This window comes from Telmatherina bonti, assembly GCF_933228915.1.
Source record: "Telmatherina bonti genome assembly, chromosome: 22".
NCBI classification, from domain to species: Eukaryota; Metazoa; Chordata; class Actinopteri; order Atheriniformes; family Telmatherinidae; genus Telmatherina; species Telmatherina bonti.
The window spans coordinates 5,741,249-5,761,836 of NC_136631.1; the positions used below are offsets into that span (position 1 = coordinate 5,741,249).

At 44.5% G+C, this 20,588-nt stretch overlaps 1 protein-coding gene across 1 annotated transcript in view; it reads right to left on the reverse strand.

The window, feature by feature from the left end:
* Positions 1-20,398, reverse strand: part of trappc12 (trafficking protein particle complex subunit 12) — a 51,225-nt gene extending 30,827 nt beyond the window's left edge. The window contains exons 1-3 of the mRNA XM_079262673.1: positions 20,371-20,398; positions 17,520-18,800; positions 15,874-15,990 (exon numbers count right to left, since the gene is read on the reverse strand). Coding sequence (XP_079118799.1) covers positions 15,874-15,990; positions 17,520-18,800 — 1,398 coding nt within the window. The 5' untranslated portion in view covers positions 20,371-20,398. The remainder of the gene's footprint in view (positions 1-15,873; positions 15,991-17,519; positions 18,801-20,370) is intronic.
* Positions 20,399-20,588: the final 190 nt, after the last annotated feature.

The following is a 20,588-nucleotide window of genomic DNA, read 5'->3' on the forward strand; positions in this document are numbered from 1 at the left end:
CGGTTTAGAAGCGTGACAGAGCAGGGTTCTGGTTCTGGTTCTGGCTGTGGCCCTGACCTCCCCGTAGAGGATGATGAAGGATTTCACATGTAAAACAGTGAAATAGTCCCTGCATCTGAAATGAAGCAGGTGTGTACACGCACGCTGGCGAGGACAAAGCAGCCACACACACACACACACACACACACACACACACACACACACACACACAGATATTAGCAGCATCTGCTTCCACAGGAGGTGGTACAATAGGTAAGAGAGGGACAGAGGGGGGGGGGGGGGGGGGGAGTCACCCCACCCCATCAACATGCATGACAAGGTCGGCTCGCCGATTGGGTCCTAAGTGCTGTGTCATTCATCACAGCCAGGAAGCTAATTAGAAGCGAGAAGGAGGGTGTGTGTGTGTGTGTGTGTCTGGGGGGGGGGGGGGGGGGCAACTTTTTTTCCACTCGTTCTCTGGCTCAGCTAATCACCGTTTTTCCTTTTGTTCTGCCCTCCTTTGTTTCACGTTTCTACCTTTCTCCCACTCCGTTTTCACTCCATCATGTCATTTCTCCTGTTCATTCCCTCCATCTCCTCCCTCTCCTTCCTCCTGTCGGTGTTTCCTCATACATTCCTCCTCGCTCATCCCTCCTCTCCTCTCCTGCCCTGTGCCAGTAGCTGCGCTGCCTCTGAATCTTCATTAGGGGGGGAAATGAAGCTGAAAACGAGGAGGCAGCCTGGATGGCCAAAAGCAGCTGCAGTCACTCACACACACACACACACACACACACACACACACACACACACACACACACACACACACACACACACACACACACACAAACACACACACACACACATCCTGCAGCACACTGCTCGCCACAGGGCATAAAAACAAGGCCGGTGTGTGTCCGTGTGAGATCAGGATGAGGGACGGCGATGCAACGCAGCAGAGTTCCTCTCCAACGACGTCTCAAACGGCGACAGTACGCAGAGACACCACAACGGATCTGACTTTGTACCGTCAGTTCAGGTGCGCAGGATTACTACACACATGTGGAAATGTACAAGCATGTACATTTAAAACAACTAGTTCTGTTACTCTGAACACAATGTGAAGTACAAGAGGTTTTAGTTGTACATACGTGTGCCTCAGTAAGTAATGTGTAAATATTTATACTAGTGCTGTGACGATATGCTTTTGTCCCGATTCAATAACTAATTTTTTGGGTGCTGATTGGATTTAAATTGCGATTCTCACAATTCCACGATATTGCTGATTTTTTGTAGATTAAAAACAAAAAAAAATGTAAAAAACTTATTTTTTGCTTGTCATTTTTCTTGATTTCAACAAGGAGAAAACAACCTGGCAACCAGACCATCATTTTGTTGCTGTAATTCCCAAGGAGACAAGTTAAAAGATCAATAAAAACAATAAAAATGACCTTTTTTTAAAATTTTTTTTATTATTTTTTTTTTTTATAATGGATTATTTTTATTTATTTGAAAAAAATCTATTTTCAAACAAAAAATTTTTTTTTAAATTGTGAAGCAAAAAATCCCAATTTTAGAATTTTTTATTTGATTTTTCCCAACGTTAATTTCTACATGTGTGTTATTGTAAGTAAAATATTTACAGGAAACAAAAACTTTAATAAGTAAGAAATTATAAAGATAATATAAAATAAAATGTATATAATATTATTTAAAAATTTTTAATATGAAAATAATCAAGTGTATTTTAAATATATATAACTGACCAGTTTTATAAATGTTAAAATGATTAAATCTATTTTAACATATTTTTATGACAAGTGTATGTTTTATATTGTTTATGTTTGTAAATAGAGTGAATATAACTTTATGTGGAAGTGTAACTGAAGCGCAACAGTTTAAACGGCTTATTTTCTCTAGAAATAATAAGTTGTAGGTCATTTGTGTAATAAATGCTGATATACTTGTATGTTTTGACACTAAAATAAAGATAAAAATAAATAAATACAGATATAAAAACCTGGTCCGCGCAGGTCAAAGCTTCAGGTAGCAACGTGCTCTCAGACTGCGGTGTTGTGAAGCGGCGCTGTACAAATAAAGCTGAATGGAAACAGAATCAAGAACAAACTGAAACCAATAAAATAAAATAAAGAAATAGCAAACTCCGATAATAATTACCAGGCATTTGGCGTTCCCAGCTCAGAAACAATGGACGCGTATAAAACGCCAACATCATAAACCACCAGGAGAAGACCTGCCAGGCGATCATGCTTGATCAATCACACTTTTATGCAACATTTCACCAGCAACCCCTCCATTACATCATTATTATCAATACCAACACCCTGCTGCTGTTTACACATGGATACAAAACATACTAAACACCACGGGGTGCAGCCGTCTTCATTTCCTGCAAAAACTTCCTTTAACGAACCCAGGAACCGGTTCTTCATCCGCTGGCTGCACTCAGGAACCGGTTCTTCATCCGTTGGCTGCACTCAGGAACCGGTTCTTCATCCGCTGGCTGCACCCAGGAACCGGTTCTTCCTCCGCTGGCTGCACTCAGGAACCGGTTCTTCATCCGTTGGCTGCACCCAGGAACCGGTTCTTCATCCGCTGGCTGCACTCAGGAACCGGTTCTTCATCCGCTGGCTGCACCCAGGAACCGGTTCTTCATCCGCTGGCTGCACCCAGGAACCGGTTCTTCATCCGCTGGCTGCACTCAGGAACCGGTTCTTCCTCCGCTGGCTGCACTCAGGAACCGGTTCTTCCTCCGCTGGCTGCACCCAGGAACCGGTTCTTCATCCGCTGGCTGCACTCAGGAACCGGTTCTTCCTCCGCTGGCTGCACCCAGGAACCGGTTCTTCCTCCGTTGGCTGCACCCAGGAACCGGTTCTTCATCCGCTGGCTGCACCCAGGAACCGGTTCGTCATCTGTTGGCTGCACCCAGGAACCGGTTCTTCATCCGTTGGCTGCACCCAGGAACTAGTTCTTCATGTGTTGGCTGCACCCAGGAACTGGTTCTTCATGTGTTGGCTGCACCCAGGAACCGGTTCTTCATCCGCTGGCTGCACCCAGGAACTAGTTCTTCATGTGTTGGCTGCACCCAGGAACTGGTTCTTCATGTGTTGGCTGCACCCAGGAACCGGTTCTTCATGTGTTGGCTGCACCCAGGAACCGGTTCTTCATGTGTTGGCTGCAACCAGGAACTGGTTCTTCATCTACTGGCTGATTTCTCGTTAAGCAGCTGAACCCAGGGACCGGTTCTTCATCTGCTGGCTGATTTCCCGTTAAGCAGCTGCACCCAGGAACCGGTTCTTCATCTACTGGCTGATTTCCCGTTAAGCAGCTGCACCCAGGAACCGGTTCTTCATCTACTGGCTGATTTCCCGTTAAGCAGCTGCACCCAGGAACAGAAGGTCAGCCTGGTTTCACTTCGCCATGCGGAGGAGTTTCAGTCAATTTGACCCCGCAGTTAAAGCGGACCACGGCGGGATGACGGGATCCCACTAGTGGCCCAGTGAAATTGGAAAGATTGAATAAGATACTATATTTTAGATCATATATTGAAAAGTGTTAGCCTGCGGAGACCTGTAGAGTCTAAATGTTAGATTAGCATGTTGATAGAGTCCCGTCTGTGATTGTTCTGCTTTTTCCATCAGCGGGGTCAGACCTGCGTCTCCAGCATTCTGCACCACAGCGAGGCACCGGCGGGGTTATTATCTCACTGGAAGACGCTGCCGCCACATCTCCAGCTGAATGCTGTCACCTCGCCTCTCCGACAACGCAGCAACTTGCCGTCCATGCCAACTGCAGCTTCTCTGATTGGTTAAAGATGGGAAATGACCGCCTGCTGTGAGATAATATCGGAGCGTTAGGTTACGTCAGGCCAGATTTCAGATGAACGTCGTGGAACTCCTCATTCCTCTGTAATTTGGTGGTTTAGGTGGACTAAACTGAAGCGGGTGATCTGAACCACCAGAGGCTGAAACTTCCAGACTCCTTATGATGTCGATCACGTCTGGGGACCGTAAAGCCACTTCCATGGGTTTGAATTGTTTCAATTAACACAGAATGGGTGGCGGGTGAGAAGAATATAAACAACAGGCTGCTGGTAATTAATAATTCAACTCAGCTCAAATGACTATGCAATAATGCATAATCAGATTCCCCCCAAATTGAAATGAAGAGACATTACCATGGTGATTAATTGCCAGCGATATTAAAGGAGGAGGCTTTGTGACGGACGTGTGTTTGGATGCTTTCTGCTTGTCTCTGATGTGACTGATGGGAAAAAAAAGCCTTTTTCTGTAGTTAATCCTTTAGTTCTTGTTTGAGAGGATGCTGCATGTGTGCAAAACAGAGGAAGAAGAGTGAAGATGGCTCTCCAGGTAGCTGCAGATCAGGCTCTGTTAACTGGACATATGAGAGAATCAGAACCATGAGGAGATGATTCACCTGCATGGAACCAGAGTAATACCCGGAATAAGTTCTGCACGACAGAACAAAAGCTAATTCTAACTAATTACCAAGCCTGAATGACACGCTCACACCCACCCAGACTCATGTGTGCAATGGAAATCTGCACAAAATGTTCTCCGTCTTTCCCTCAGACACACAAACACATACACATAATTAGTCTCATCGTGAGTTTAAAAGGGGTGATGCTTCTTAATTGTGTTGAAGATCGGAAGTTCAGTGTGTGTATCCTTTGGTGAGTTTTAAAAACCCTGCATAACAAAGCCTGATGAGCAAACGAACGCCCACTTCCTCTCTCGCAAGACCCAAAGCCTCCAGGCGATCCAAACTTAAAAGGGCTTCCTCACGCCGGCGCTGGTTAACACAGCCAGCTCCAGTGCTTCTTCAATTAAGCCCCTGCATCTGGATTACACAGAGGGGCTGCGGGAAGACGGAGCACCAAGCTACCAGAGGACGCCAGTGGCTGCAGAAGGGGCTAACTTTGCTTTGTTGTTGGTCTGTGGGAACTTGAACCGGGGGACAATCGTGGCCCTGCAGATGAAGGATGCCATCAACGACTACTGTGCTGATATCAACTTCACACAGCAGCCATTTTTCGTCCCATAAGCCGACCCTCAGACTCTTCAAACGCTGTCACAGAGGCGCAGCTGCACACTAACTAACATAATATATCTTGTGAATACTCTGTTTGCTCATAGCTTGTAAGAAAACTCTCCGTAACACTCCCCAAGCCGGCTGAGCACAGCTTTAAGTTCTAAGTGATGCTCCAGCGGGGAATCTGCAGCGCTGGTTGACCAGTGAGCCACTGGATCGTGTTTGATGGCTCGCTTGTAAACAACAACAGCACGTCTCGTTTCCCTCGGAGAGTGCTGTCGAGGATTCAAGAGTTCTGTGTCAAGACTGATTCACAACCAGCAGCTCAGAAAGTACACAAGGACCAACAAGTGTCCCCCCCCCCGGCCCCCCGGAGCAGCAGGAGACGAAGCTGATGATGGCTGATTCAGAAAGTAAAGTGACTTTATTCACACTGCACCCACAAAAACAGCATAATGTAGCAGCAAACAGAGAATACTGTGGTCAACCGAGACCAAATTGGACCGAAACTGCTAAAAAAAATCCAGGATTTCCGGAAAATGCCGTGTTTACAGCTGTGTTCATATGTCTTCATCCACTTTCATTAAAGAAAAGGCTGAATTTACAACAGTCACTCAAATAACTGGAGACTTAAAAAAGGAACAAGAACTAAAAATTTGCAAAAATATAATTTAGTAATATAAAACACTGTTTTTTCATTTAATTGAGTTGAAGAAAGAAAAAGAAAACAAACAAACAAACAAAGTGGTCCTGGAAAAGTGGTCCCACTGTTCAACTTTTCTGTTGAACAGTGGGACAAAATACCTGTCAACAGGTGCAGAAGTCTGACTGAGAGGAACAGAAAACACCTGACTGGAGCGGAAACATTAAAGGATTCTTCAACTAAATGTTACTTTATGACTGATGGAATATGGAATAAATTATCTGATTTGTTTGCTTTTTAAAAATAAAAATTTCTATTGAACCAGAATTAGAAAATAATGTCATGATTTTCATCAAATTTTTATTTATTATTACTTTAGTCAATTTCAGCTTATTTTATAGGCAGCTGTTTTTTTCCTTCTTTAATGAAAGGGGATGAATAAATATGAGCACAACTGTATGTATAATAATAAATCCAGATCAGTGCAAAGTTCCCTAAACCTGTGTTTTTCAACCTTTTTTGAGCCACGGCACATCTAATCAAAATGTCTATATTATTATCATTATCATTATATATTATTAATATATTATATATTATTATTATTATAAAGTCCATAAAGTTGGAGCCTCTTACATGGAAATCAGATAAACACAAGAAGAAGGAATTTTATTGTCTTTCCCCGGGGCCTGTTTGGATGAACACAGAGCTGCTTTTTAGACCAATGAGGTGAAATTGGGGAATTTCTCAGGGCACACCTGATCATCTCTCACGACACACTAGTGTTCCACGGCACAGTGGTTGCCCTAAACAACGCTCCCAGACAACAAGACCTCCCCAAACAGACGGTCTGTCCGAGCAACGAAGCCACCGACAGAACCTCCACCTGCTAGCCGTCGGTCGGATTTCCCGCTCGGTCATCGTCTCCATCGTGTTCACGCCACAGAAAGTTCGGCTGCACTTCCGCAATTTCTCCTTCAGACTTTTCCTTCATGTGTCAAACATCTGCATAAAACACAACATCCCCTCAGCTGCTGCATGTGCTCGCATGCAGCAGCTGTCACTGGTGATGCTGAGGTTGGACACCCTGTTAGTGAAGCTGCAGACTCTCATCCACCAGTTAGAGGTGGAAGACTTGCCATTTGTTGTTGTGTCGTGGTTTGCTGAAGCTCTGGTTGTTAGTGCCATGAACCAGCAGACAGAAGTGACACGCCACCGCCAATGCTGCTTAAACAAGAAAAAAACATTTCCAAAGTCGTTTCTATCAGTGTCACTGGAGATGGAATAAAGAGGAATAATCCTCTGGATGTGGGCAGACCAACAGGCGGATCTTCTCCAGTAAGAAGCATATGGCTGCAGCCAGAATAAACAGAGCAAGGTGAGAACAACCACCGCCGAGGTTCCAACATGCCCTTCAGCGGAACAGAAGCTGACAGCGCAGTTTGCAGAGCGCGGCGTGCGAGTGGCGGAAACGACAGCCACCTAGAAAGGTTATGATGATGACAAGGAAAGGTTACGGCAATGATATGAAAGTGTGGTGCAGCAGCTGGGTCGCTGGACTGATTACAGGGGTGTGTCCGTCTGACCCCGCCAAGGTGGGTGTCTCTTTCGCATGCAGCGACACACACGTGTGCACACTGGCCTCCGGCCCAGACGGCATCACACTGTGGGAGAAAGGAGAGGTTAGACTCTCTGGTGGGCTGTACGGAGGGAAGGAAGTGAGAGACAGGGATGAAAGGAAAGGGGGAAGAGAGGGGAGAGGAGGAGGGGGGTGACTGCTAATGAGGGAGACAGATGAGTCCAGCCCAGGGTGGTGCTGAGCTGGAAACTCGCTCGCTGCTGACCACACAACAGCCGGGACAGGAGAGGAGACGGAGGTCACGGAGAAGACAAAGAGAGGAGCTGAAGGCAGGCGAGGCGACCGAACTCTGCTGACATCATGCAACGTGGTGGAGAAACGCTTCTCTTCAAGCTGCAAAGGACAAAAACTCCACAAGTTCCGGTCGCTTGAGTCGAGCTCCGTTCTGCGGTTTCTAAGTTTCTCCATGAGAGATGCGGCACATGCAGGTCCCACTGAATCACCGCACAGACGCCGTCTCACGGCGTGATTCTGCGGTTAGAAAGTCTGGCCGCCAGCAGAGCAGAGCGACAGTCTGGAAGCAGACTGATGAGCTGGTTCCTCTCAGATTCTGATGTGAAGAGTCGACAAACATAAAGCGCAGAAAAATATGAGGATTTGAACAGCTTTAATATGAATTTGGCTGTGTTCATAAATAACTGTTTTCTCTTAGAAGTTCAGGTTTTAAAAGGTTTTAGTTGAACTATTTACAATCATTGGTCCATTTCTGCTTTCTTTATGGTCTGTTTTATCATCTGAGGTCACATGTTTGCAGCGGCGACGCCAACACCTTGAAGCTAAAGTTGATTTACGACAAACTTCCTAGTTGATATGATCACATTATTTCCTTCTTTCATGCTGCTGTTGACTCCAAAACCCACCAAAAACATGATACTGTTGGCGCTGGGCTTTGTGCTACAGACCGTCCTCTTCAGACTCAATTCAGCTAACAACACAGTGAATTAAAAAGAAGAAAATTACATTTAATTAAAATAACAAATATATAAATCGTAAAAAAAGAACTAAAACAAAAAGAAAATTCATAGAATAAAATAAAGCAAAATAAAACAAATCAAATACAAAACACAAACAAAAGAAAATAAAACCAAAGAAAATAAAATGAAATAAAATAAATAGAATAAAAAATAAAAAAAATTCTAAAATAAAACTAAACAAAATAAAAAAAAGAGTATAAAGCAAAATAATAAATTTATTCAAACTAAACACAAAAACAAAATAAAACTAGAAACATCTATGATTGAAATAATAGCTACTGAATGCCCATTTATTGAACTATGCTGAATGACTGAAATGAAATTGCATAAGTTCAAGAAATTGAAGAAAATAAAAAAAAAAGCACAAGTGACATTTTTTCTAATTGCCCGACATCTTGAAGTGTGCAGCTGAGACCAACAGTTCACATTGAGCAGTCTGCAGAACTGCACATCATCACACAAACAACAGCCGACAAAAGACAGCAGAGCTTTATGTTAAATGCTGCATTTGAACCCGTGCCTTGTATGTGTACCTGTGTCCCGGTGCAGAAAATGGACCAATCGCTGAGCTGACCTTTGTTTCGTCCAATCACTGGAGAGGATTTTAACATTTGGCAAAAATGTGAATAAAGACCAAAAGTCGTAGAACATATCGCCTGAATGAGCTGAACAGTTTGATATTTGAATGATTGAAGTAAGGCAAAAGGTGTAGGAGGAGTAGCGTGCCAAACATTTTGCAGGAAAGACAATGGGGACGGGAATTTGATGAACCAGACACTGCAAACTGGTGCAGAACTCTGAAACCCTGTTGAAGCAGTTTTCAGCTCATTATGCAAAAACTGACCAATCGCAGAGCTGAATTTTTGCAACGTCCACTCACAGTGGGTTTGAAAGACTTTCATCCAATCACAAGGCTGAATTAATTTTTTACAAAATGCTAAATTTTTCAAAAACTACAAAGATTTGAAACAACAAAAGTCGTAGCACACTTCTCCCAAAGGAGCTGCAGGGTTTGAGATGTAAACGACTGAAGTGACCTGAACGGCGCAGGAGGAGTAGCACCCCCATGGGCATTCACATTAATAAAATAAAGTGCATTTATGGCCATCAGAGCAGAAGACATTTCTGCAGGGGTTAATGTTTTTGTAAAGATGTGCAGGAACACACCAGCAGCCTCTCAGGTTATGTTGCTTTAATGTTACTATAAATAGCTTTGTTCCTTTTTCCCCGGAGCATCTGCTCAAGGACCTTCCTTCTTGTTTTCTGAATCATTTGCACTAAAACACCATTTTTTCTCAAACTGAGCACCGATATCTGAAGAGGTCCATGCCAGAGTCGTGCCGTTTGCCTGGCAGAAGGAAGCTGAAGTTACACTGTCGATGAAAACTCATCAGAGACGTGGCGAGTGTGTTTCTACATGCTAATGGCAGCTCTGCAGCAGAGATAAGCTCATGTCCTGGTTCTCCAAATCCTGACAAACACACCACAACCAACACGGAGAGGAAGTGCAGCCTGTTTTACCGTGTCTTTGGCATGTACACGCACCCTGTGTGGCAGCGGTGGGTGCAGTCACACGGAGTCTGCAGTGTGAGTCATGCTGCCAGCTCATAGCGGGACTCTGCCACCCCCCCCCCCCACCCCCCCCCACACACACACACAGAGAGAAGAGTGAACTACTGGTGTCACCCGGACAAAAGGACATAAACAGAAGATATCTAAAGCTGGCAGCAGAACATCAGATGCTGTGTTTAAAGTCTACAATGAAAGCATAAAAATCACCCAGGAATGAGGACATTCAGCGTATTTCTACAACGCCTGCAACGTATGATCACACCTTAATGACCACTTTACTTTCTGACATGTTTCCTTCCCTGTGTGCGACTGTGGATGTGCGTTCTGCTTACTAGTGCACATCCTCTCGTTTTCTCCATTTCCGCCTTCCCTCCCAGCTCAGCCAGAGACATCACCTACGACAGCTTTGATCCACGGACACGTTTGATCTCAGAAGTTTGGAGATTTCATAATTTATTGGTGAGAAAATCAGAGGAATTTAAGGAGATGGTGAAGGCAGATGGTGTCTGATCCGTTCAGAGGTAAGAGTGACTCAGTGCTCTGTTGTCGTGTCGGAAAAGACACAGAAAAGCAGCTGCATGAGCTCTTGATCAGGCAGGAGGAATTTCTTCTTTTCAGAAGAGATTTTTGTCCTTTAGCGTTGGCAACCATCCACCTTGTTGAGCTGAAGCAGTTTCAGGACAACCGGCCTGCGACTCGCTCTGACCTTTGGGATTACCGTGAAAAACAGGCAAAAAAAAAAGAAAAAAAGAATTACCCTCCAAGTATGGCTGCTATCACATGATAAGTGTCTGGTGTTGTCTAATTTGCGAGGAGAGGCTGGTAGCATACTGCTGTCACGCTGTGTAAGCACCCATGGAAGAAAACCTGAGGGCTTGTAATGCAGTCTGGAATCAAATATATGACCATGGACATCAATTATGTGAGTGAAACAGAAGAAAGAAATCTTTTGTCTTGTGTATCTACATGACTTGACTCTCAAGTTGTTCATGAAGCGTTTCTGAGGACGAGGAGAAGACGCCCGTCCTCTCCTGTAAAAACCAAACCTTACAGATAATATCTCATATTTCTGGAGCTGGATCATGGAACCCTTCTCAGCCATGTGCAGGTTCCAGGTCCAGGTCTTTCATAGAGGAGTTACCAGGTAAATATCTCACGGAGCCATCAGCCGATGATGATGATGATGATGATGGACACCTCTGTCAATGGTCAGTCAGGAGAATCCAGGGAGAGACCCTACATTCACCTTAGAAACACCACGAGGGTCCAGAAAGACAGGAAGCCCAACACAGTTTATGATCAGAAGAGAGAATACTTCACTATAAACCCTTCATCTCCATGGAAACTAGCAGGACCTTCATCTCCATGGAAACTAGCAGGGTCTTCATCTCCATGGAAACTAGCAGGGTCTTCATCTCCATGGAAACTAGCAGAACCTTCATCTCCATGGAAATTAGCAGGGTCTTCATCTCCATGGAAACTAGCAGGGTCTTCATCTCCATGGAAACTAGCAGGACCTTCATCTCCATGGAAACTAGCAGGACCATCATCTCCATGGAAACTAGCAGGGTCTTCATCTCCATGGAAACTAGCAGAACCTTCATCTCCATGGAAACTAGCAGGACCTTCATCTCCATGGAAACTAGCAGGACCATCATCTCCATGGAAATTAGCAGGGTCTTCATCTCCATGGAAACTAGCAGGGTCTTCATCTCCATGGAAACTAGCAGGATTTTCCTCTCCATGGAAACTAGCAGGGTCTTCATCTCCATGGAAACTAGCAGAACTTTCATCTCCATGGAAACTAGCAGAACCTTCATCTCCATGGAAACTAGCAGAACCTTCATCTCCATGGAAACTAGCAGAACCTTCATCTCCATGGAAACTAGCAGAACCTTCATCTCCATGGAAACTAGCAGGACCTTCATCTCCATGGAAACTAGCAGGATTTTCCTCTCCATGGAAACTAGCAGGGTCTTCATCTCCATGGAAACTAGCAGGACCTTCATCTCCATGGAAACTAGCAGGGCCTTCATCTCCATGGTAATTAGCAGGGTCTTCATCTCCATGGAAACTAGCAGGATTTTCCTCTCCATGGAAACTAGCAGGGTCTTCATCTCCATGGAAACTAGCAGAACCTTCATCTCCATGGAAACTAGCAGAACCTTCATCTCCATGGAAACTAGCAGGATTTTCCTCTCCATGGAAACTAGCAGGGTCTTCATCTCCATGGAAACTAGCAGAACCTTCATCTCCATGGAAACTACCAGGACCTTCATCTTCATGGAAATTAGCAGGACCTTCATCTCCATGGAAACTAGCAGAACCTTCATCTCCATGGAAACTAGCAGGACCTTCATCTCCATGGAAATTAGCAGTGTCTTCATCTCCGTGGAAACTAGCAGGGTCTTCATCTCCATGGAAACTAGCAGGGTCTTCATCTCCATGGAAACTAGCAGGGTCTTCATCTCCATGGAAACTAGCAGGGTCTTCATCTCCATGGAAACTAGCAGGACCTTCATCTCCATGGAAATTAGCAGTGTCTTCATCTCCGTGGAAACTAGCAGGATTTTCCTCTCCATGGAAACTAGCAGGACCTTCATCTCCATGGAAACTAGCAGGACCTTCATCTCCATGGAAACTAGCAGGACCGTCATCTCCATGGAAACTAGCAGGACCTTCATCTCCATGGAAACTAGCAGGACCTTCATCTCCATGGAAACTAGCAGGACCATCATCTCCATGGAAACTAGCAGAACCTTTATGATTCATCTCAAACAAAGGCTGAATCACAGGGAAAAACAGACCTGATGTGTGATCGTGGCTGCGAGCTGCCAGAGTTTCTGTCCCACTGAGACGAGACGGACGTCTCTGTAACCAGCAGTCTCTGCTTTCATACGACGCCATGTTTGTGTGGAGAAATGATCAGAAGCTCTAAGTGGACAGCGATGTTGTCATGTTTCCTGCTTGGGGTTTGAACTGTGTTTGATTTGGATGTTAATGCTTGGCAGAGCCTGTTGTTCTGCTACACGTTAGCATCGCTGCTTCCTGATGTCTGCTAACATCTTCTGCACTGCGCGGATCTCATGCTTCCTCATGTACAAGAGGCTCTCATCACGAAGAGGTTAGAGCAAAAACTGCAATTACATTAAATGCAAGAGGAAAAACCTCTGTAAAGTGGGGTTTATGACGTCCACAAACAGAATAATCAAGTCTGACACTTTTATCATCTTTAGATTCAGCAGATGCAACTTACACATTTAGTTCCTTCACATCACATGACGGTGTTCAGAAAGTCCCCCACACAGCCAGGTAAGAAGTCTTTGTTTATGCTCAGGGCCAGGTGAGGCCTCCTCTGCCTCCATACCGCTCACTCCCAACCCTTCTCAGCTCGTCAGTGTTTGACATCCCTGCTGTCAGCTTGCGTTACTTTCCTGGTTCCCGGTCTCTCCCTTTCATTTGCAGAGTGCTTCGGGGAGCCACCCACACCAATCAGCACACGGCATATGATCCTCTTACACACACACACACACAAGCCATATAGTGCTGCTGACTGAAAGCTGAAAGTACCAGCTTGTGTGTGTTTATATATACACCAAGTCCAGAAGGCCCTTGAAATATGCACAGCAGTGCCATGCATAATACATGGGCACAGCAGGAGAAAAGAACTTGAGAGCCGAGTGGATCTCCGCCTCTCCATCTCCTCACTCCACCCCTCCCAAACTCCTCTACTTTCCCCTCTCTCCGTAACTGCCTGCTGCTGTGCATATGTCTTAAATAACAACTGTCTCTCAGGGTCATTTGTAGGTCAAAACCGTGATGGATGGAACACATGAAGGCTTTTGGGGGGTGAAAGTAGCTGGCAGGAGGACAGGGAATGAGGTGAGACTGCACAGTCACAAAGAAAAACACACATTTTTATGCCTGGCAGACAAAGAAATATAATGTGGAGAGAAAAGGAGGCGGATGATTCGGTGTTTTTTGGGTCTGAGACCGAAGCAGCTGGCAGCTTCGGTGGGATCACTGACTTTACAGACTGACTGTCAAAGAGCCAGACAATCTGCAGACAATGCAGTGCTGAGGCAACCTAGCTGTGGGGTTATCGTCTACCTCCAGAAAGCGGGGTGCAGCTCTGAGAAAGCACCTGCAGCACAGCGATACCTTTCAGCTGCTCTACTTAGATCTGTAGTCGCCTTATGTAACACAAACCAACACAAGTCCAACTTTCTTTCTTTCTTTCTTTCTTTTTTTATATAAAAGCAGGGATAAAATCTATCAGCTTCTGATAATTCTGGCTGCAGCAGCCAAAATATGCAGTTTTCAAAGTCAAACCTGAGTCAAGGGGTTGTGTCTGACTAATAAATGAAATCAGTGAAGTGTTGAGGCGGACTCATTAACACATTAAGATCTAAGGTGCCCTTTAAGGAAGCACAGCGTAACCCGACCTGAAAAATCAGGGTTTCAGACTTGTTTTGATGGCACAGTGACATTTACAATGTAGACTAATGAAGCTGTTGTTGCCTGACAAGAAACAACGCTTCACACAACTTTTACTTCCAGCATCACGTTTGTCCCACGCCAGCAACTGGATACCTACTCACTGGCCTTTCTTTTTAACATTTAAAGTTTAAAATTCTCCTTACATATAAAGCTCTCCATGACCAAGCTCCATTGTACATAAAAGATCTTATAGTTCCATATATTCCAAATAGAGCACTTGGCTCTCAGACTGCAGGTTTACTGGTGGTTCCCAGAGTCTCAAAGAGTACTATGGGAGGAAGGGCCTTTAGCTATCAGGCTCCTCTCTTATGGAACCAGCTCCCACCGTGGGTTCGGGAGGCAGACTCCCTCCACACCTTTAAGATGGAGCTGAAAACCTTCCTTTTCCATGATTCTTATAGTTAGGATATGAGCATCTCCTGAGTTGGAGTCTGCATGTATGGGACCCAACTGTCCAGGTTCTGCTCTTTGCTCTTATAGTTATGGGTAGTCTAGCCATCCATTACTTATGTAGCAATGGGGATGTTACCTGATGCACTGAGAAGTACCTCGCTCCATTTCTCTAATATATTAATGTATAAATATATGCCAATATTGCCGTTTCTAACTTATTTCTCCTTTTTTCCGCAGGTCTTCCTGAATAAGTGCAGTTGTACATGTTGTTCTGTCTTTCCTGTCCTCTCCACCCCAACCAGTGGAGGCAGATGGCTGCCCTCCCTGAGCCGGGTTCTGCTGGAGGTTTTCTTCCTGTTAAAGGGGAGTTTTTTCCTTCCCACTGTCGCCTCGTGCAGCTCAGGATGGGGAATTGGATCCAAGTCATGACTCGATGCAATCAGTTGGTTTCTATTATAGGATATGTATGAATTGGCTTGAAAGGATGTGTATGTAAAGTGTCCCGAGACAACATTGTTGTGAAGTGGCGCTGTACAAATAAAGTTGAACTGAACTGAATTGAAAGTAATAAGAAAGGCAAGAGAACACCATTAGAGGTGAGGATGTAAGCATCTGACTCGGCTTCACCGACTGGAGCTGAAAGTACAGGTCTGATGAAAGATGGATGTCGAATTAGCTGCCGTTAGAGGCCACGTGATCGAGAAAATACGCCAAAGATCAGCATGTCTTATGTCTCCCAAAAGTTGCCGATTTTCTGGAAAACTAAAGAAACTGTTTTTCCTGAAGAGTCTTGCTATCTTAACCCTCCAACGTTTACTGTAAATGATGTCCTGCTGAGTTTTGCTCTTTGTCCATCATTCTCTAAAGCGTAACGTAGACTACGTGAAACACTGATCTCTGCATCTTTACATAAAGCGATACCAACAGATGGTATTTCATTTACTCCAGAGGGAAATTATAATCCTAATCCACTCAAGTGCAGCTCTAGAGAACAAAAAACAAACTGCCACCACATCTAAAGAAGCTGCTTTCTGGTGAAGAACAACCTGAACTGTTGAGCTGGCAGCCGTTTCAGCGACGGACACGTCATCTGGCGAGCAACTTACGATGAGTTGTTTGAGGCCCATGAAGGACTGCTCCACGGAGTTGGCGGTGAAGACCTGGCGCTTTGTGGCCGCCTGCTCTCCCAGGAAACGTACCATCAGGTCTTTAACTGCATCCCCCTGCACAGAAACACACCCATCAGAGACGTAAGTCAAAAGGCCACATTGGACTACACCAGCAGACAGCCAGAGACACGCTCTGCACACGTTCAGCCTGAGCGCTAAAGGCGGATCTTCAAATGAAACTTGACATTAATAGTCACTGTGAACTATAGAAAGTTGGCAAAAATAAGCATACAAGAGGAATCAATAGAAAAGTAAACATTGAGCTCAGTGAGGAGAAGAAAACCTGCAGAAAATGCTTTTTTTTTAAAACGCAGCTTTTCATTTAAATCTGGCTCTTAGGGCAAGATGGTGGAAGAATCATTCCATCGTCAACACATTCAGAGTGGATAACACACAATCTGAGCTAGGAGGAAGCTGGATTTCTTCAGGGTTATTACAATAGACTGAATATAAAAAGATGGGCGGAGCCTCCGTCACGTCACCCGTAGGTTTCTGAAGAGCTGAATTGAAGCTCGGTGGGCGGTTCCTACCATCACCATCTTAGCAGGGGCATGCGTGTCGTCTCGCCCGGAAAATATAAATATGGGCAAAGAGGTGGAGCTGAGAGGGGGGCTGTGGGCGTCATGGTGGATGACTGACATCGAGTGATCTCTGAGCTTTCTGTAGCTAAGAGCTAACCGAGCTAACCCAGAGATAACAGGAGCTAACCAGCTAATGGAGGTAAGCGGGCTAAAGCTAAGTCACGTTGTTAACAGGCTAAAAACCGCGGTTGTTCTACGTTCTCCTGACTTGAAGCGGGAGATCGGATACCTGTCAATCAAAAGGACACGCCCCTAAATATGCCAAACTTCAAGATTAAATTACTTTTAAACGGGCGAGTTAGAAAAAAATTCACTCCCCCCACAGTTGTCATGAAGGTAAACCTGACCTATTAAACCTAAAATGGATTTTTGAAACAGGCTGTAAACATGTTTATACCTGCTGTAAACATGTTTATTTCTGCTGTAAACGTGTTTATTCCTGTTGTAAACATGTTTATTTCTGCTGTAAACATGTTTATTTCTGCTGTAAACATATTTATTCCTGTTGTAAACATGTTTATTTCTGCTGTAAACATGTTTATTTCTGCTGTAAACATGTTTATTTCTGCTGTAAACATGTTTATTTCTGCTGTGAAGTTGGTCTTTTTAACATGGGAGTCTATGGGGATTTGCTCTGTTTTGGAGCCCCTAGTGGATGAAGGGGGAACTGTAGTTTTATGCACTTCTGCATCTGCTTCATTTTTAACCGCTGGAGGCTCCGTCCATCTTTCTTATACAGTCCATGGTTATTACAGATAAATAATGCTTTAAAGAAGCTCGGAAGATGTTGACAAGAAAACAAAACAATGGCTTTCTGACACAGCAAATAAAACAAGCGATGGAGAAAATAATTAATCTGTTTAATAAAAGCTTAAATAACGACCTAACTGAAGATAAAAATACTTATAACAGCTGAGGAATGGAGTGTTAAATGAAATAAGAGACACTGATGTACTATGAAGTGCCAGCAGATGCGATGTACTGCCTCTGTGCTTGTCCTACCTGCAGGTTGTCAAACTTGAGTCCAGGCATTGTGAGTCTGTTGGTCTCTATGTAGGCCGGGCTGTACTGCTGCGTAGCCACAGAGATCAGCACCTTCCTCGTCTCCTCACACGGCAGCCAGGCATCATGGCGCCTGTCCACCTCATTCAAGCTCAGAGCCGTGGCAAATGGATCGTCGCTCCCCGAAAACACAGCCTGAAGCTGGTTAAAGGGCTTCGCTTGTGAGGCTGTGGATGAGGCTTGACTGGGAGTTGGGACCGTCTGCGGTGGAGGAGGTTGGGGTTTGGTGGCTGCATCAGCAGGAGCAGGACCAAAAGCTGAGTTTGGAGTGGGAGCACCAGAATCCAAAGGCCCTCCTGGGGTAGAGATGGAGGAGGAGGTGGAGGAGAGCTGGCGCTCAGGTGTAAAGGCAAGGGGAGCGGGGGGAACCTCTGCATTTGGGTTGGAAACAGAGATGAAGGAGGATGGGGCCGTGAACGAGTCGAAGAAGTCCGAGGCTGGATTGGTCTGTCCGTTGTCTGTGAAGAACTTACTCAGGCTCGGACTGGGCTGGCACACAAGCGGGGCAGTCAGCTTGCTGGGGGTCACTGCCTCGTCACTTACCCCAGCACTCCCCATGCTGAAGCTCGGAGACTTAATGAGAGTGGGCTGGAAGCCATCAGGCATCAGCGACTTGGGCTGGGTGCCCTGGCTGAATATGGTGCACACTGGTACAGGCTCGTCTTTTGGACTTGTTCCTTTGGTTGTCTCGGGTTCTGGTTCTTCAGTCGTATCAACAGATGGACTCTGAGTGTCACCAACAGAGGTTGCATCCTGCTCTTGTGTGTCGCATTCCTCCGTGACCTCCTCTGAACACTCTTTCTCCTGTTCGTCCACCGCAACCATAATCTCAATTGTATTCTGTCCGATTTCATCTTCCTCCTGTTTGCTTCCCGAGGCTGCGTTCTCCTCCTCACCTCCATCCAAAAAGGAGTCGATAGGAGCCACATCATCCTCCTCACTATTATTAGGAGAGTCAGAGATCATGACGCTCTCCATCATCTGGTCGTTCAGTCTGTCCATCAGGCTCTCTGAGGGCGTGGTGCTGCTCTCCTCCAGAGGCGTGACAAACTCCCCAACGCCCAGGTCAATGCTGTCTTGTTGGGGTAGGACGTTGTCTTTGGAAGGGGTCTTTCTGGCGGTGTCTTCATTTGGGTCTGGGGTTGAAGTTTCCCTGCTGACATCTTCCACTGGGATGTCCAAAGTGATAGGTCGCTGAGCTTGAGCCTCACCTGGATCCATCTTTATGTTTAAACACAGCAAAACACGACCATTTAAATTTCAGCTGCATTAAACTGCAATCACAATTAGACTGTTTAACATTAATCTTTAATTTAATCTATTGAATCTAATTATCTTTTTTTTCTTTTCTTTTTTTTTTTTTTTAAAGGAACACCCTGAATTTCCCCCCTGAGGTTGAGGAGGATGTTTACTAGTTCCAGGAAGGTCTCTCAAGTTCCTCCTGTGCTCACTCTCATGGAAGTGTCATAGAGGTGGTTCATTCATATAAATACCTTGGTATCTGGCTTGATGATGCTTTTACTTTTAAGCCCCACATAGAAAATCTTGTTAGGAAACTAAAACTCAGATTGTTTTTTATCTTTTAAAACAAATATTGTTTTTCTTTTAAAGCTAAAAAACAGCGAGTCGCTGCTATATTTTTATCTATTTTAGATCATGGTGATCTATTGTATGGGACTGCTTCAGCTACATAAAGTTGACACTGTTTACCATGTATCTCTGAGGTTTATTGTAAAAGCATGACCCATCATTGTGAATTGTAATCTAGAGTAGGATGGCCTTCGTTGTCCATCAGGAGAACGGGGCATTGGTATATTTTTTATTTATAAGGCCATACTTGGGCTGCTGCCATCCTATATCTGTGATTTAATCACACAGAGATGTGTTGATTCTTATATTTTGCTATCAAATGATCATTTGATGCTTTCTGTTCCATTTGCCGGCACAGAACTGGGAAAAAGGGTCTTTGTCTACTCTGCTCCGTCTAGGTGGAACTCTATGCAGAGAGACTGGAAACTGTTGCAACTTATTTCTTTGAACGGTTTTAAGTTCAGAGTGGGAGATTTTGAGAAGTCCTGTTTTAGTTATTCTTGCTGCCTCTTGGCCAGGACTCCCGTGAGAAAGAGGTTCTTAACCTCAATGGGACTTTCCTGGTGAAATAAAGGTTAAATAAAAATAAAGTATCTATCTATCTATCTATCTATCTATCTAACTGGCTGTGTCACACAATATAGCAACTTAGTCACTTCCTATCACTACTGTTTCATGTGATCATTGGTACAAACTGATAAATCAATAACAGCTACCCTTATAAAATCAGCCTGGTGGTTTTATTTGTACAAAACCTGCTGTCATGACGTCAGCAGAGACTAGAAACTGGTTTTATTTGTATCAAACCTGCTGTCATGACGTCAGCAGAGACTAGAAACTGGTTTTATTTGTACAAAACCTGCTGTCATGACGTCAGCAGAGACTAGAAACTGGTTTTATTTGTATCAAACCTGCTGTCATGACATCAGCAGAGACTAGAAACTGGTTTTATTTGTGTCAAACCTGCTGTCATGACGTCTGCAGAGACTAGAAACTGGCTTTATTTCAGAATTAGCTTTTTGCTAATGCTACTTTAGCACTTTAGCTTCCGTAAGCTAATGTAACGAGCCGGATACAAATGGCACGATCTGGTAATAATCAATTAAATTAATTATACATCTTGCATGTGTCGTTACTCAATAAAGAATCGCGTATTTTAAAAAAGAGAAACATAAAAAGACGACGTTATGATGTTTCTTACCTTTCTGCACTGACAGATAGAACCGTAGTGCGCATGCGTTAGGGAAATAAACGCAAGGTACGGTGTGTCGGAAGGAACAAACTTCCCCCATAACGGACATTTCTTGTATTCTCGTACATTCTTTACGTAAAATTAAAACCCAACTAAACGTTGTACCACGGTATTTAAGTACTTTAGTCAAACGCTAAATCCGTATGTTATTAAAATCGCGGAAGTCC